Here is a 17,425-nt window from a genome sequence, read left to right as displayed (position 1 = left end):
GTCACTGAGGACTCAGAGACAGTCAGGAAGGTTGATTTGTCACTTGTAGTATTTATATCATGCTCTGGCTTTAGCACCAGTTCAACACAATTCTGTAATGCAGAATCATGTCACTGGGTTAGAGCTTTCAAAACCTTGTTTTTCTTTAGAAAAGTGATTTTGTTTTATGATTAAAAGCCTGAGTTGAAGAGTCAGATATAACTGAGTCAAATGTCTATTTTGTCATTTCTTAGCAAAATGATCTCAGACAAGTTACTTACATTTCACCTATGAAACAGGGATAATACTACTTACTACTAAGGTACTGTACAGACTCAAGTAAGAATTTATGCAAGTGTTTTTTGCACATTATTTAGCTCTTAGTAAACATTTATTTAAAGTCTCAACTGTTTAAAAACTTCTAAAGTAAATTTTGCAGCGGGCTGTTCCCCTTTGTACATTTCAGCAATGTGGTGTTGTGAATTTAATCACAAAGGAAAGGGCCCCAAGTACTTCTGCCTCTTGAGGGACACACCTAGTGTAAAGGATCAGTTCTTCCCTAAAGGTCCTGTCAGTCAGTTCCTTTAGACCTGGGAGGGTTCTTTTATTCTGTGTGGTTTCTTCCCAATCAAAATAGTAAAGATTAATCGTTCCCAATAGGTTTTATTTTTTTGATAGGCTTTTGGACGCTTAAACTAATATGCAAAATTGAATTAACCAACTTTGTAGACCCCCCTCCCCCCCAATCTGACCAGAGGTAACAAAGACCAACAAATCCAATACTTAGGTTTTCAGTTTGGGCCAGATAAAGAGAGTCACCACTGTTTGGAAACACATCAACCATTTGATTACTGTGCAGTTTGTGGGTACAAATGAGATCACGTCACTCAGTGGGTTTCAGCTGCCAAATGAGTAACTGCAAGACCACAGACAACTCTCCCCGCCCTGTCTCTAGGGAAGCACTCTTTCACTTGAGACACCCACTGCTTGGAATCCTCTTGAGGGAGGCCAGACACTGTCTCCCAGAGTGCCAAGACTTTCTGAGCTAAGGGACAAAACTCTGCAAAGTACTTTGACCCCTAGTTCCTAAGGCTATAATGCTTATGTCTACATTGTCACTAGTTTCCTCATTAAACAGCCCCTGTACCTTCTGCCCATACCTCTCTCTGTATACGTAGGAGGTAGTGATGAGCTGATCACCCATTTATGGATGGGTTCCTATGTGCCCACTCCTTCTTCTACGAAAAACAATGTGCTTATCAATCATGTCATGCATGTGGATGTCTGGTGTGAGTGTTGGTGGGTATTCATGTATGTTGCCAAGATATTTACTGCACACCAGTGCCCTATAGAGAGAGGGAAAAAGTGGCCTATAATTCTTGACAACATCCATTTGTTGATGAAAACCAAAAGTTAGTTGAGAAATCAGTAAAATATTTTCAAAGTTTGTCTATTTTAATATGTCAATGTTAATAGCTTCTCACATGCAAGACATAATGCTACTCCAACATCTGGAGTGAGGATGTTTCTTAAAAATCTGACATAACACACACACACACACACACACACACACACACACACACAGTAACCTGGCACAGTAAATAGAGCATTGGCCTGGGACACAGAGGATGCAGGTTCCAAACCCCAAGTTGCCAGCTTGAGCAACCAAGGCTCACCAGCTTGAAGCCCAAGGTCACTAGTTTGAGCAGGGTGTCACTGGCTCAGCTGGAGCCCCCCAGTTAAGGCACATATGAGGAAGCAGTCAATGAAGAATTTAAGTGCCATAACGAAGAATTGATCTCCTCATCTCTCTTCTTGTCTGTCTGTCCCTCTGTCTCTTTCACTAAAAACAAAACAAAAGACAAAAAAACAAAAGCACAGTAGCAAAACTAAAAAATCCTTGAAATAAGAGTCTGAAAAAAGTAAATAAATATAATCGTCACCTAAACTTCAGTGGCACTTCCTTAAAAAGTAAAAATTAACCACTAGTTTATTTTAACTCTAAGATTCATTTATAATAACAAGTGAATTGTAAATAAATCCTTTGGCCCTGGCTGGTTGCTCAGTGACAGAGCATTGGCACAGCATGTGGAAGAGCCAGGTTCAATTCCAGGTCAGGGCACACAGGAGAAGCAACCATCTACTTCACCCCTCCTCCTCCCCCTCATCCTTCTCTCTCTCCTCCTCCTACAGACATGGCTTTAATGGTTCAAGCAAGTTGGCCCTGGGCATGGAGGATGGCTCCATGGCCTTGCCTCAGGGGCTATAAGATCTCAGTTGCTTGAGCAATGGAGCAGTGGCCCCATATGGGCAGAACATTGCCCCGTCAGGGTTTGTCGGTCAGGGCTCATGTGGAAGTCTGTCTGTCTCCCTGCCTCTTAATAATAATAAAAAAAGTTGTAAATAAATCCTTTAACTTGTTTTTTTACTAGAACCAGGTGCATAGGAAAATGTAGGTTTTTAAATGAGTTTACTGGAAAGGGCTGCATTTTAAATTCTCTTTCAGTGTCCTCTTGCTTCCAAGTGTGAGACTCAGACTGACTTCAAACAGAACTTCATGAGCTCAAATATATTGACTGTGGAGAGATAAAAGAGAATTACCCTATTACAGAAAAGGTGGCTGCTCCTGAAGTGAGGGTTGACATGTTGCAGAGTTGTGTAGAAGAAAAATCAATACAAATAAAGCAAAACAAGACAAAATAAAATACCCCAGACCAACTTCACTGCCTTTTTTTCCCCAACAGAGACAGAGAAAAGGACGGATAGGGACAGACAGGCAGGAAGGAGAGAGATGAGAAGCATCAATTCTTCATTATGGCACCTTAGTTGTTCATTGATTGCTTTCTCATATGTGCCTTGACTGGAGGTTCCAGCATATGCATGACCCCTGCTCAAGCCAGTGACCTTGCACTTCAAGCTGGTGACCTTTGGGCTCAAGCCAGTTACCATGGGGCCATTTCCATGATTCCATGCTCAAGGCAGCCACCCCGTACTCAAGCCAGCAACCTCAGGGTTTTGAACCTGGGTCCTCTGTGTCCTAGCCTGGTGCCCTATCCACTGTGCCACCACCTGGCCAGGCTTCATCATTTTCAATTGTCTGAAAAACCTATCTTAGCTAAAAGTTCAGAGAGAACTGCATGAAAAAAACCTTAAAATTATATTTTAGAATTAATTCTCAGAATGAGTCTCCAAATTACAAGTCAAAGTATCTGAATAAAATGATGTTAATTATTAGACTATGTCTGTATTGGTGTGTTTGTTCTCAACACTAGAGTTTACTATGGTCTTCACTATAGATTCCCAATACTCTACTCTTTCAAAAATGACTATTGGTAGGACCCCTATTAAGCGCTAGACAGTAGTAGTAGGATAAATGTTGCATGAGCGACCAATAAGAGTCTTTGACTTTTCGCTGAAAGGAGTTGGCATACAGGAACCTATCTATATATGGATATTCAGCTCAGTCCTGTATTAACCTATATAGAAAGAGGTATAAGTAAAAGCTAAAGGACCCATAGCTTCAGTAAGCTCACAACAATGACAATAGATTATGATCAATATCCTAATGAAAGGAGGTACAGGATATTATGGGAACAGAGAAAAGAAGGGTCAACCCTGTTTGGGTCAGAAATAGTATTTGGGAAGCCTTTTCACAAAAGAAGTTGGTCTAAGCTGGTATTTGTAGAATTAGTAGGAGTTCACTTGGTAGAGAAAGTAAAAAACAATTTGGACAAAACCACAGCATGAGTAAAGCTTTAGAAGTATGAGTTTTCTGTATTAATAAAATAAACAGTAGAGCTAGAACTCAGGACTCCTAGTGGCAGTGCTCGATAAGGCTACAATGGAAGTGGCCAACCAATACATTGCATAGTCCTATCTATGTATACTGAATCTACAACCACAAATATGCTGATGGTTCTCACATCCCTATCAGCAGGTCTTTGAGTTCTAAGTTTCATATATATATGAAAATACTATTCCCAAATACTATTTCTGACCCAAACAGGGTTGACCCTTCTTTTCTCTGTTCCCATAATATCCTGTACCTCCTTTCATTAGGATATTGATCATAATCTATTGTCATTGTTGTGAGCTTACTGAAGCTATGGGTCCTTTAGCTTTTACTTATACCTCTTTCTATATAGGTTAATACAGTTTCATATATATATATATATATATATATATATATATATATATATATATAAGCACTTTCTGGATACTTCCTCCTGATCATCCCCAGGCAGCTCAAATTTAACATTTTCAAGACTAAATTAATACACTTTCCTTAATGTGCTAACACATATTAAAAATTGTTAGCATGAACTAAAAATAGATCATTGGTTAAGGAACATTAGTTTCAACATAGACACAATCTATTTCTCATTGTCAAGTAATGATCATCAATTTCCCTCTGACAGCTTGAGTATTATCCAGTGGGAGTAGGATTCAGAGAGATGAAAAGTCAGGAACTCCAAAAACTCTTTAGGACAGATATTTCTATTTTATGGTTTGCAAACAAAAACTTGTTTTTGATCTATAGGTTGTGCCTGGTACTATTTGCCATTTTGCTTCATCAACTAGAAGTCAATCTGAATTTTTGTTCACAGAAAGAAAGTCCATTCCTTATGTTTCCTTCTCAGATAAGCCTGTCTATTCCTGGGCCCTTCTGGAAGCATTGAGCTATGCAACATTATTTGAAGTTGTCTTTCAATTAAGAGATTAAGAGACTAATTCAAAACCAGTGGGACTCAAAGCTAGGACCTCAGCAGGAAATCTCAAACTCCCAGAACTAGGACATTAATAATCTCCCACTGGTTTCAGTATATCTTTGAAGGTTACCAAACAAGTCTTTTAGTCTTAAAAAGTAATGAAAGTGGAATTAGCAAGCAAAACCAGCCTGTCAGTTCTTATACTGTGGTAGTAGAGAAAGATGCTCTAAGTTGCAGAAGTTCCTAATACTTATCATGACCTGTTAATAAATTTGCTTTTAAGGTCTTGCCTGAGGACACTTCATCACACTCATTTCTTTCATTTTAAGCATTCTGTGTTATCAGAAATTAAGACATGGGGACTAAAGAACACATACTCTAGCCTTCACTTCCTCAAGTTGTACAATTAGAATAATAAGATTTGTCAGCCAATGGAGTTGGTGTCAGTTTGAAGAAGTGTGTTGTTACTCTCAGATGGGTGTCAGACAGCCTTGGTTTAAGTGGTTGCTGTTTACAATTTTTCATCATATAGCAACAACTGGTTTTCACAGTCAAGCAATTCTTGGGGGTGGGCTTTTTTTGGAAAACAGCTGTGTTAAGTTTGCTCACTTGTACTTTGCCTGCTTAGTGCCTGAACATGTGGCAGAGCCATGTGTGTATAGTGTATATACGGCTACGAGTGCTTGTTCTCAGGGTGTATTGCGAATTGCCTGCCCACCCCTGTGAGGGATCATTTTTTGCTGTTCATTCACCTCCTGCTGTGACAAGAAGTTTTCCTCTGCCTGTTTGCTCATCTCCTGTCGTGAGACTCTATTAAATGGGAATGGCCCAATGCTTTCTAACTCTGCAGTTCCTCTACCATCTGCCCAAATCCAATTTGGACCTATCTGGCCTCAACCATTGGCATTACATCAGGCATAGTGGGCAGGATTCAGATCAGATTGGTATAAAGCCACCAACACCCTTGAAGGGTGGGATAGAGGAGTGGTCATCATTCTCCAGCATATGATTCCCTGTGGCTGTCCTTTTGGGGTCGTGGGCTGGGTGTTTTCTATAACCCTTCAAGAAGAAACTGACAGCTCTGTGTGAGAGGCTACTCAAGGTCAAATGCTCCAGGATGAGCTACTGACTGATCGCCAACAACTCCAGCATGAGCTGGAATAGTCACTGGAGAAAGAGTTGCAGATTTGATAACTGTAGGGCAGGCTACAGGCTGAGAACCAGCTTGAACTGTAACAAGCACCAGAAGAAGCTGACTGCTCTTGAGAACTACTGTGTGAGATACAGGCAGAACACCAATGGCACCTGAAACTGGAATGGTCTCTGGAGAAAGAATTAAAAGTTTGCGAGCTGTAATTTGCCCAATAAGTTGAACATTGGCAATGACAATTGTTAGAGAAACAACTGCAGGTTCAAGAGCTCAAGTCTCAGATTCAGGCCAAGTGCTTGCAGCAGCAAGAGCAGAAGTGGACACTGAAGAAAGGATGTATCCATGCCAGTGGAGTGGCTTTGAGTCAGCGGGAGCAGGCATTTCTAACTCCTCCTCTTCTGAGGAGGAGGTTGGGCCAAAACTGCTATCCATAGACTCAGAGCCCAGCCTGTGGTCACCCAGAAGGTAAAAACCCATCAGCCAAGAGTGCCTTAGAGGCCAGCACAACCCCCTCTGCAGGTAGTTGAGCACTCTGTGATCTGGCCCTACATCCAAGCAGAGTTGATGGGGTTATGGGCAACACTCAGGCAGAAATCCATCAAGCCCTTGGAAGCTTGGTCGCTGCAGTTGTGGGACATAGCGGGTGAATGGCATCATGGTCTCTGGAACAGAGATGGAGGAATTGGCCTCCATTACCATGCATTCCTCCTTAAGGCAACATCTTCAGAACTTCCATGACAACCAAGGAAGCCATACCCTAATAGAATGGGTGATGGCTGCCATTCGTACAGTCTGGCAGGATGCTGGAGACTTGCCAGAGGCAGTGCGTTGGTGGCAGCCATATATGGAGCTGCAGCAGGTCCTCTAGGAACTAGGTTTGAAGAATGCTGCTTTCAACCTGAGGTCCTGTCAGCCAGATGAGGAAGTGTTTATGGCAGGAATGAGGGCCTTTATTCTCCGTAGTGCCCCATCAGCCCTTTTTGGGTCACTAGTGGTTATCTTGAGCCTTTCTGTGGGGCAGCCCATCAACATGGTTACACAGATGGTAGCAGATTAGGGCAAACTGGATGCAGCATGGGATTATAAGGCTGTGCAGGCTGCTGCCCATGCTGGCTCTGACAACTAACAAGAGATATAAGTCTGTAAAGGTACCCAAACACAGATGTAGGTAGATCTGATCGCAGCTGGGGCAGATAGAGAGAAATTGGATAGCAGGTCTAATAAAATTCTGTTAGAGCTTTGGCAGCAGTTTAAACCAGAACAGAGGTTCCAGGTGCTGAAAAGCAGGGGAAGTGGGTGGCCCCAGTAGCTGCCTAGAAAATGGCTGGTGTTTGGGTTGCATGGTTACAGGATTACTGTTGGAGACAGCTGAGGGAGAGAAGGATCCCTAAGACCCATTTTTCCAGTTTTAATAGTGGGAAGGCCGAGAGACCTAACAGAAACAGGTGGGGCCCAGAGGTCCCATGTGAAATTGACAATGCACTGGTCCCTTTCTAATGTGTAGCAGTTGTTGGTATTAGAAGATAATAGGTGCTTGTTTTTGCTGCTGCAGCAGCAGAAGTAACTAAGAAAACTGTCAAGGCGGCACAGGCATTGAGTGTGTTTGACCCCGCCAAGCCCTATAAACTTGCTGAGGGGTTTAGATGGGGCTTGTGGCAATGACAGAGCACTTATGGAAAAGGGCTGAGGTCTGTTAATAAAGAGCTGTATGGCTAGTTGCCTGTAATGGACTTTTTACCTTGGATAATTTGCACAGACAGCTGGGCTGTCTGTCATGGACTGATCATTGAGGGGTATAATGGATTCTTGGACTGTGACAAGAGGGGGCACTGGCCCCCTTGTTAGATGGACATGCCATTTATGGACAGTATAAGAGACCCTTATGGGGGGCGTGGCACCTGTGGAGGCCCTCCTGCACCACACAGCTGCTCTCACCCAGTGCAGAGATGCACCAAGGACACTTTATTCAATGGACATGGCCCTGGACTATACAGGCCCTCCCACCTATCATGGGGTAGGGGGCTATAGGGGACCTCCAGCACTCTGCCCAGGGAGACATTGTGAAGAGCACCTTTGTAATTACTGTCATTTTTGGTATAGTGTGTGCCTTTGTAATTTGGTTGCTGTAGTCTGTACTGTTTCTGTTTATGTTATATACCTCATTCCTTACACAGGGACCATCGCAGAAGATACCTGTCATGTGGATTGTGAAGCAAGCCAACTCTAAAGAGGTGGAATGTCAAGAAAACAGCTGTGATAGGCTTGCTTGCTTGTACTTTGCCTGATTAGTGGGTGAGCATGTGGCAGCACCTCACGTCTATGTAAGAGTACTGGTGCTTGCCCTCAGTGCAGATGGTGGCTTGTGGATTGTGGACTGCCTGCCTGCCACTGTAAGGGGTCATTTTTTAAAAATTAATTTTAATGGGGTGATTTTGATAAATCAGGGTACATATGTTCAGAGAAAATATCTCTAGGTTATTTTGACATTTGATTATGCTGCATTGCCATCACCCAAAGTCCAATTGTCTTCCATCCCCTTCTAACTGGTTTTCTTCATGCCTCTTCCCTCCCCCAACCCCCTCCCTCTCCTGCCCCCCCTCCCCATAACCCCCACATTCTTGTCCATGTCTCTGAGTCTCATTTTTATGTCTGTAAGGGGTCATTTTTTGCTGTTCGTTCACCTGCTGCTGTGAGAAGAGGTTTTCCCTGCCTGTTTGCTTGTCCACAGTCACAAGAGCATGTTAAATTAGATGCCAGCAAGAGTAAGACAGTCAAACATGAAAACCAATTGTTAAGGCATCTGAGTTGCCTTAATTCTATTTACTGCATAGCATCAATCTAAGGCACAGCTGACCTACCTGGTCTACTTTATTACATTTGATCTCAGCACTTATTCATGTGTCTTGTTGTTCATGGAATGTTTTTATAGTTTTCATTCTCCTCTATGACAGTTTTACTAGAATGACAAGCCCACTAGTCTGAAATGAATAGGAGTAATGAAAAGCCTTGTCTTTCATTTGAATTTTTATGTTCAAAGGCAGGAAAAAGAAAAGAAGGAAATTACATATATTTAAGAGGTAAACGTTAGATGCCTGGGAAATATAGGTTCTTGAGTTTAAGAGTTTGGAAGGGACATAACTTCATTAAACTATTTCTTCTCCTTCACTGATGTTTAGTTTTTACAATTAGCATTATTCAAATGGGGCATGGACACTACACCACTACTGTCATGGAGGGTACTTAGAAAAGGAGGTTTCTGGGGAAGGGGGAACACGCAAGCCCAGAAGTATGGTGCCATGATTTCCTGAGGTGTGTTTTGCTTAGATAGGAAGTGTTGCAGGGGAAACATCACAAACTGAAAGCACTCTGTATATTTAGGGACAGCAGGCAGAAAGTATGCAGGTGACTCTGTAACAGAGCAGCTTCCTGGTAAAGTAGCGGCCTCAGAGCTTAGTCTCTGGCACCACTCTTGTCTGCCATACAGCTAACTCAGACCTGCTTTGCCACTTCTTTGTTAAACAACTGAAAAGGGGGGTAGAAATGAGCCTGGAGAGCCACCTGGTTCTCTGTTCTTCATTAGCAACATTAAATATTGGCATAATAAGGTTCAGCAGTCCTGAATTTGATAGACAATGAACTGTTAAAAAAAATGTCCTAAGGTTCTTGTTTAAAGTTACATAGTAGCATATTATGTTCCAAAATGACTGGTGGCAGTAGTGATGGTGCTATTTTAATTTTTAATGTTTTAAAGATTTTCTTCATTTCCTTCCAATTAGAAGAGCTATCACATTTTTATTTATGCAAAATACCCAACTCATGTTTCCTAGCACAGTACAATAAAGATGCATGAAGAAGAAAGTAGGAGAAAAAGGATACATTTATAATATGCTGTGGAAATATTCCGTCCTAGTATGTGTGTTTGTTTAACATTCTCTGTTATGCCAGATAATACGGAAATTAAAAAGAAGGTAAAAAGAGGAGAAGAAAACTTCACAATTGATAGAGTAAGGACCACTGAAAATTTGTTCTTCCATAAAACCAGTGGGAACACTAGCAAAAAATTTCAAAAGTAATGTTTTGAGAACTCTGTAAATTAAGGAAAAGCTTGCAAAATTCCAAGGTATGTTTATTCAAGAAAAACAGTTGAATCTTTGTAAGGACAACATGTTTTGTGGCTTTTAACTTACTTATTCTCATCTCCCCCTTCCCAGCTCCAGAGTAGCTGTGAAAACAATCTCATAACCATATTAGCTGTGAAAAACCACAGCTGGCAGCCACTGGCACAGAAAGAATTGTTCTGGACCTCTCCACAAGTCTGTCCCCAGATCACTGACATTATTTGACCTATTTGCCCACTCCATGGAGATCTCCACTCACAGAGCTTGTCTTTACTCAACCTTGCCTGGAGTTTGCCCGCTGAGAACAGAGTTTACCCCTGGAGCCTTTGAGGGGGGAAAACCCTCAGCAGCAATTGTGTAGCATTGCAAGTGCCTTTGGCAAGCATAAGGGTTGCAACTAACCAGAAGCTGACAAGAAAACTTAAAAGGAGAAGCAAGGGAATGATATATTTGGAGGGAACTTTGAAAAGCTTTGACACATTCTTGGAAATCAAGTAGGGTGTGTACAGCTGTAGAGTTGAATCTATATCCAGAAAAGGCCTGAGAAGGTCCTAATCTCTCAATTCTAGCTGATCTTGAAGTTCTTCCTGTCAAAGATATGAAAGTATTCCCCAGATGCACCCAGGTCCCCCCAGCAAGGCTGGTAGACTTATTGACTCAAAGCTTTCAAGAAAATCTCTGTTGAGTCATTAGCTGGGAATTAAGCTAACCAAGATGAGAATTCAGTTGCCACACCACAGAAATAATAGTTCAGGGATGTCATTAACAATAAACAGCAGCAACAGCAATGATAGCAAACAATATAAATAGCAATAAGCCCTAGATAGAGTGAGGAGCAAATTTAATTCCCCGAGTGTCCACATTATATTATTTAAAATAGTCAATTTCAACAAAAAATAATGAGATGTACAAAGAAATAGGAAAAGAAATCAGTCAATCCACCACCTCCTCTCCACACACAGGGTAAAAAGCAGTCAATAGAAAGTGTCACTGAAACCCAGATAAACTTATTAGACGCATACTTTAAATTAGCCATTATAAATGTTAAAAATACTAAAGAGAACCATATTGAAAGAACTAAAAAAAAAACAATGTCTCACCAAATATAGAATATCAATAAAACATGGAAATGATAAAACAAAAACCAAATAATAGATTTGGAATCAAAAAGTATAATCACTCGGTTCGAAACCCTGGGCTTGCCTGGTCAAGGCACACATGGGAGTTGATGCTTCCAGCTCCTCCCCACCTTCTCTCTCTGTCTCTCTCTCCTCTCTCTCTCCCTCTCTGTCTCTCTCTCTCTCTCCCTTTCTCTCTCCTCTCTAAAATGAATAAATAAAATAAAAAAAACCAAAAAAATTATAATCACTGAAATGAAAAATTCACTAAAAGGATTCAACATCGTGTTTGAGAAGTCAGAAAAAAGAATCACCAAACTTGAAGATAGGATAATTGAAAATATCCAGTTCTAGGACAGAAGAAAAGAAAGAAAACTGAAGAGTCTCAAAGACACGTGAAACACCGTCAAGCATATGAACATATGCATGATGGGAGTCTCAGAAGGAGAGGAGAGTGGTAAAGAGGCAGAAAGACTATTAGAATAAATAATAGCTGAAAACTTTGCATATTTGATTAAAATAAATATTAATCCATATACTCAAAAAGCTCAACATACTCCAAGTAGGATAAACTCAAAGGGACCCCTACATAAACACATCCCGTTCAAACTATTTGAAAGCCAGTTACAAACAGAAAACCTTGAAAGCAACAGGTGAGATGCCATTTGTCATGTACAAGTGATCCTCAATAAGAGGGCTGTGCAGTGGCCATGCAGCAAACTGTAACATACAGTAGGGGGAGTGAGCTTCTTCCTGCTTTTGCACAAATTGCACAGCGTTGCTCAGGTTTAGAAAGGTCATCAGTGTATCTGAGTGCTGGGGGAGCTGTGGCACAGTACTGGTGAGGGGTCCAGTGGTGCCCACAGGAATTCTTGAGTGGGCAAAAAAGCCTCTGCCCAGCAAACATTGTTCTGCCATGTCTAGAGGGAGAGGACTTAAAGGTGAGCACTTAGAATTGGCCTGTGGTGGCACAGTGGCTAGAATGCCTACCTGGACCATTGAGGTCACCGGTTTGAAACCCTGGGCTTGCCCAGTAATGAGCAATCAACGAACAGCTAGAGTGAAGGAACTGTTTCTTGTTATACTTTCCCCTCCACCTCTTTCTGTAAAATCAATAAATAAAATATTTAAAATAAAAATAATAAAATAATTTTTAAAGGTGAGTACTCAGAAGAAATGAGTTATCAATAAAATTAGTGTTTTCTGTTTTTTTAGTGCTTTTTTTAACCTTAAAGTTTCTCAGAACTACTTCAAGAGTGGTTTTTGCAAGAGGCTGTGGGTCTTAAACTACAAGGGAAAACTGACCAAGCAGCAGTGTGAATTACCACTGTTAATGGGACTCTATTTATAGCCATGGTCTGGAGACCTGGCTAAGTCTGGTTATGCTTCTATTTTTAAGCTACTCTTACCCTGTAAATTGTCCTTGAGATCCTTGAGCTCTAAGGCTACTGACTTTTTTTTAAAAAAGTTTCTCTCACCCAATTACCTATCAGAGTACCCAGCACAGAGTAAGTACTGAATATATGGCTGTTGAATGAAGAAATAAATTTAATCAGAGAATACTTATCTCCAATGGACAAGTTGAGAACTAACAGGTGGAAGTTACAGGAATGTAATTCAAATGCCTTTATAACACAGAATTCCCTATTAATGGAAGAAGCACATCACGACATCATGATAATCTTATCACTGCAAGAGTTGTCAAGGATTTGGTATTAATTTCATGGACACCAAGAGGAGAAGGGACACGACAAAGGAATTAGCCACAAAAGATAGGAAACAGAAATGATTAGTTAGCAACAAAATTGGTTTTTAGAAAAGTCTACACGGACTGTATACAACTCAGCAAGCTTTATACCAGAGTTCATCAGAATTGAAACAGAACCTTAAAACATTGTTGCATGAAGCCACCGGCATTACTTTCAAAAGCTATCCTATTATCACTCTGAATGATGTCCAGAAAGCTAAGGTATCCAGTGGACATTATCTATAGTGAAGATGTTAAGTGCTGAAAGGTTAAAGGAAAGATTTACAAGGTGTTGAGAGCAGGCTGTGATTTGTAGACTGTCTCAATGTCTCAGTGTCTCAATGTTTCAATGTCTCTTCCATGGTCATTGGTGAAATAAATGTGAGAGCCACTTGTCTTTTTCCCTTTAACTTCCAATAAATGACCAAAGGATCCCACATCAACAAGAGGAAAATTACTAGACAATGTAGGAAAGGTCTTCTGAGATAAAAGAATAGTCTACATTAATTTAAAGGCCATAAATAGAATGACGAAGAGGACTATCTCATAATGTCAAAGTTCAAAGGCACTTTTCAAATGCTTCTTTAAAGAAAATATGACCTTTCTTCATTATTAGAAAGTTTGCCGAGGGCAGTCTGGGCCTTGGGTCATTTCATTTTGACATGGAAGTCCTTTTGGCATTAAAATTAATCAAAAGACCAGAAATATTTAACTCTGCAGTGACTATGAGGACACATTCAGCAGCATAGATAAAAACAATATTGAAGCATTAGGATCTCAAAGGTTGTGTTTTAATAATTCCATAAAGCTTCTCCCTCACATATACAACAGAAATAACTTATTTGAGACCATGGCTAGCTAAAGGAATAAGCCTGAATAAATTTTTTTTCTAATATATTTCATGTAATTTTACATGACATTTTAAAGAAAATTGCTGAGTATGCCAGCAGTAATTTTATCTGTCTAAACATTTTTTTTAGGTATAGATCAACTAACATTAGATATAGATATAGACATGAATACATTTTTCTAAAAACAAAAAACTCTTATGAAAGGTCTCTTTTATCCCATGTTAAAGTATAACTTACAGACAGTAAAATTAACCCTTTTAAAGGTACAATGCTGCGAGTTTGGCACATGTAGTTCTATAAACACCACCATGAGCAAAATACAGATAGTGTCCTCACAACCCCAAATCGCCCTGTACCCCTTTGCAGTGAGCCCCCACTCTGTCTCCAGCTCCTAACAACCATGGAACTGTTCTCTGTTCTTATCGTTTTGCCTTTTTTAACCCTACCTGCCTTTTCAGGAATGCTCTCTAAATGGCATTATGTATACAGCATGAGCAAAGGCCTCTTTTAAACTCCATGAACTTGATGCATCTATTAAAGTAGCTAAAGTGTCTGTTTTAATTTCTATTTTCTGAAGTTAGAGGCAATGATATATAAAATAAAATTACTTTTGAAACAGGTATTACCCCAGATGCCTTTGGAATATATAGGTCTTTAGGACTTTATTTGCAGTATATTGAATCAAAATATCTCAGTTTGTCCTGAGAATTTAGTTTTTACCAAGTTCTCCAAGCTGGATTCTGATTGATGAGCAAGATTTGGGGGAAATTAACCCAATAGCTAGTCACTGAACCCTGGTTTTTTCCTCTGTCATGCAAGGGTGAAATGCCTACCTCATAGGATTATTTGGGGATTAGATTCAAATGAAACATTTAGAATAGTACCTGCCACACCCATCCTCAAAGAATGGAAGCCGTTCCTCTTGCTAACTTTGGTATCAATATCATTATCATTATCATGCTGTCCTGATCACTTTACTTGTCTTTCTCCATATTTCTGCATTTTAGTCAATTTCACTATTTTAGCCTTTTCTCTAGAGGTGACAAAAGTAAAGAAAATCCATTTTTTTCCCCAGCAACCCAGCTATTATTCAACACAGTGCAAAGCTAACAGAAATCCACTGATTGTTCCTAACCCTCACTTTTACCCTGTTATGGCCTCAAAGATACTAATGGGGACAAAAAGTGAATTGCTGGAAACTCTTACTCTTTTCCCTCCAGGATGCTTTTGCCCAAATATAGGGACACAAATGGGAGGAAGGGACATGAAGGGCCAGAATAAAGCAGAAAATTAGTCTGTCTGCATAGTTGGGAAATATCTAATAATTGGCTTTATTTATTGGCAGTTTTAATGTACATACATATATTTTTAAATTATAGTTTTTTTGTTTAAGCCCTGAAATGCAGAACAGTGATGACATTTTGCAGTACTCTCTGGTCTAAAGAAAGAAAACTCCTATCCTCAAAGAATATACACAATCCTGCCAACACCAAGGACAGAAGACAAGGATCAAAAGACAAACCTGAAACTCACAAAGCCTACCTGTTCTCAGCATCCGCACTGCACTTTGGGGACATCAATTCAAAGGACTTGGTAAATTTCACCACCTGCCACATAGAAATACAATGAATTCAAGTCAATTAAGGCTTTCTCACAGTTGAAAACAATGTAATAAACAGTTTTCATCTTTATAATGGCTATTACAGTAATTGGAGATTAAAGAGGGGTTTTAAATGAAGAAATCCCAAGGAACAGGGGAAAATTCTGTCCTACATTTTGTATTTTCTTCTTATATAACATACATTTTAAGGTTTTATCACAGCTTACTAAATATGTATATATTGATGTTTTTACAATCAGATATGCACTATTCTGTGGTGGTCAGGCAAAGGGACATCTCATTTGAGTACACTTTTTACTGTCCTTTAACAACCAAGTCACCATCCATGGAGACAAATTACCCTTCACAAAGGATGTCCCCATCACCCCCGGGCTCCTGAAGTTACCTTCCCTGGCTTATCATGGCTCTCAAGTGAACATCTGCTGCCAATGCCCAAAGCACTAAAGGGTAAGAAGAGGAGGCCACTTCCTTCAAAGATCATCCCCAGTGTGGACACTTGTTCCCTGACCTGTCCAGTGAAACCAGCACACCCAATGAAAGAGCATGATCAAGATTTACTGCACTAAAAGAAAATCTATGATGATAGAAAATGTAATGGTAGTTTTTCTTATTATTGGTTATTATTGAGTTCTTACTATAAGACAGCCTTTATATCAGACTATTTAATTTCCTTTTTTACAACTCTGTAAAGTAGCAATTTTTATCTTCAAAATATAGATGAGAAAACTAACCCATAATCAAACAAAAAAACAAACTTGCTCAGTTTTTCACAACTAAGTGGGGAAACCAGTATTAAAGCAACCAGCTCTTTCAGCAACACAGGAGATGTGGAGTGGGAAAGGCATCATTTCTGGCCCTCTTTTGACAAGATATGTTACGTGACATAAAAGCAAGTTTCTTATACTGAAAGGAGTTGTCTGAATGTCACTGGTCGCTTCCAAGGTTGGCATTTCTATCTGCCTTTGCCAGATGTAGTCATGCTTCAAAAGCCTTTTAAATGAACCACTTACAAAGAATTGATGGGCACCTGAGAAAATAATTTGAAAACTGGGAATAGATTAAATATTTTAAAAGCTTTATCAGTGAGGTAGTGAACCCAGACTAAGAAAATGCAACATTAGGAAAAAGATAAAAGAAAACCCAATCACAAAGAAAATTGTGTGTGACTAGCTGAATGCAGAGCAGTGGCGATAGCTCAACTGCAAGGAAATAATCTTGACAACAATAGATCATATATTTCATTTCATATTTTAATGTGAACTAAGCCTTTACAGAAGCATTGTGGCAAATTTTATTTTCCAAATATGGCACAATACTATCTGCTATCCCACATTCCTTTCTGCAACATGACCCTGCCACCCTCCTAGCAAGTGGTAAGTCTATGTTCTCTCTCCTTGAATCTAGGTGGGTTCTGACCACTTTGACCAACAGAGTATATGAAAAGAGATTCTATGTGCCTTTTGAAGTTGTCATAAAAGACAATGCAGTTTCTGCCTCATCTGGTGGAATACTTGTGCCTGGAGCCCGGATTCACTGTGTAAGAAGTCCAACTACCCAGAGGCTGCTATGTGAAAAAGAGAGCCAAATCATACAGAGAGGCCAGATGTAGAGGCTTTGCTCAGAGCTCCCATGTTTAAGCCACCCCATTCCAGGCACCAAACATAGGAGTGATGACAATGGAATCATTCAGATGATTTCAGTTCCCAGCCATTACATGAACCCTGATCTCCATATTTTTACAATTGTGGCCCCAGAAATCCTAGAAATAGGCATGTCATTTTTTTCTATACCTTTTCCAAATTCCTGATCCAAAGGATTTCTGCGTGTATAACCTGGTTGGTTTAAGCCTCTAAATTTTGGGTTTGTTACACAGCAAAAGTACCTGGAACACTAATTTTGAGGACTTTAAGGAGAAACCAATCATTTAGAAATCTTGATCCAGCTGCAATATTCTTGCATCTTACGAGGCCAGGAAGCCACAAAGAGACGATTTGTTACCACCAAATAGAGAATCCCTCAAACTATACCCTAAATAATTCTTAATGTTAAAACAATAATAGGATACAAAGTAGAAGCATGTCATGTTTGCAGAATGAGGAACTTCACAGATTTTAAAAAAAGGAGTCAGTCCT

General features: G+C 40.0%; 1 protein-coding gene across 2 annotated transcripts in view; it reads right to left on the bottom strand.

The window, feature by feature from the left end:
• Positions 1–17,425, bottom strand: part of PDE11A (phosphodiesterase 11A) — a 467,655-nt gene that overhangs the window by 254,538 nt on the left and 195,692 nt on the right. For both annotated transcript variants that reach the window (XM_066232547.1, XM_066232548.1), the window contains one exon: positions 15,215–15,279. In XM_066232547.1, the coding sequence (XP_066088644.1) occupies positions 15,215–15,279 (65 nt within the window). The remainder of the gene's footprint in view (positions 1–15,214; positions 15,280–17,425) is intronic.

The sequence above is a fragment of the Saccopteryx bilineata genome, chromosome 5 (assembly GCF_036850765.1).
Source record: "Saccopteryx bilineata isolate mSacBil1 chromosome 5, mSacBil1_pri_phased_curated, whole genome shotgun sequence".
In the NCBI taxonomy this organism is placed as follows: domain Eukaryota; kingdom Metazoa; phylum Chordata; class Mammalia; order Chiroptera; family Emballonuridae; genus Saccopteryx; species Saccopteryx bilineata.
This window is presented reverse-complemented; position numbering and strand designations above follow the sequence as displayed.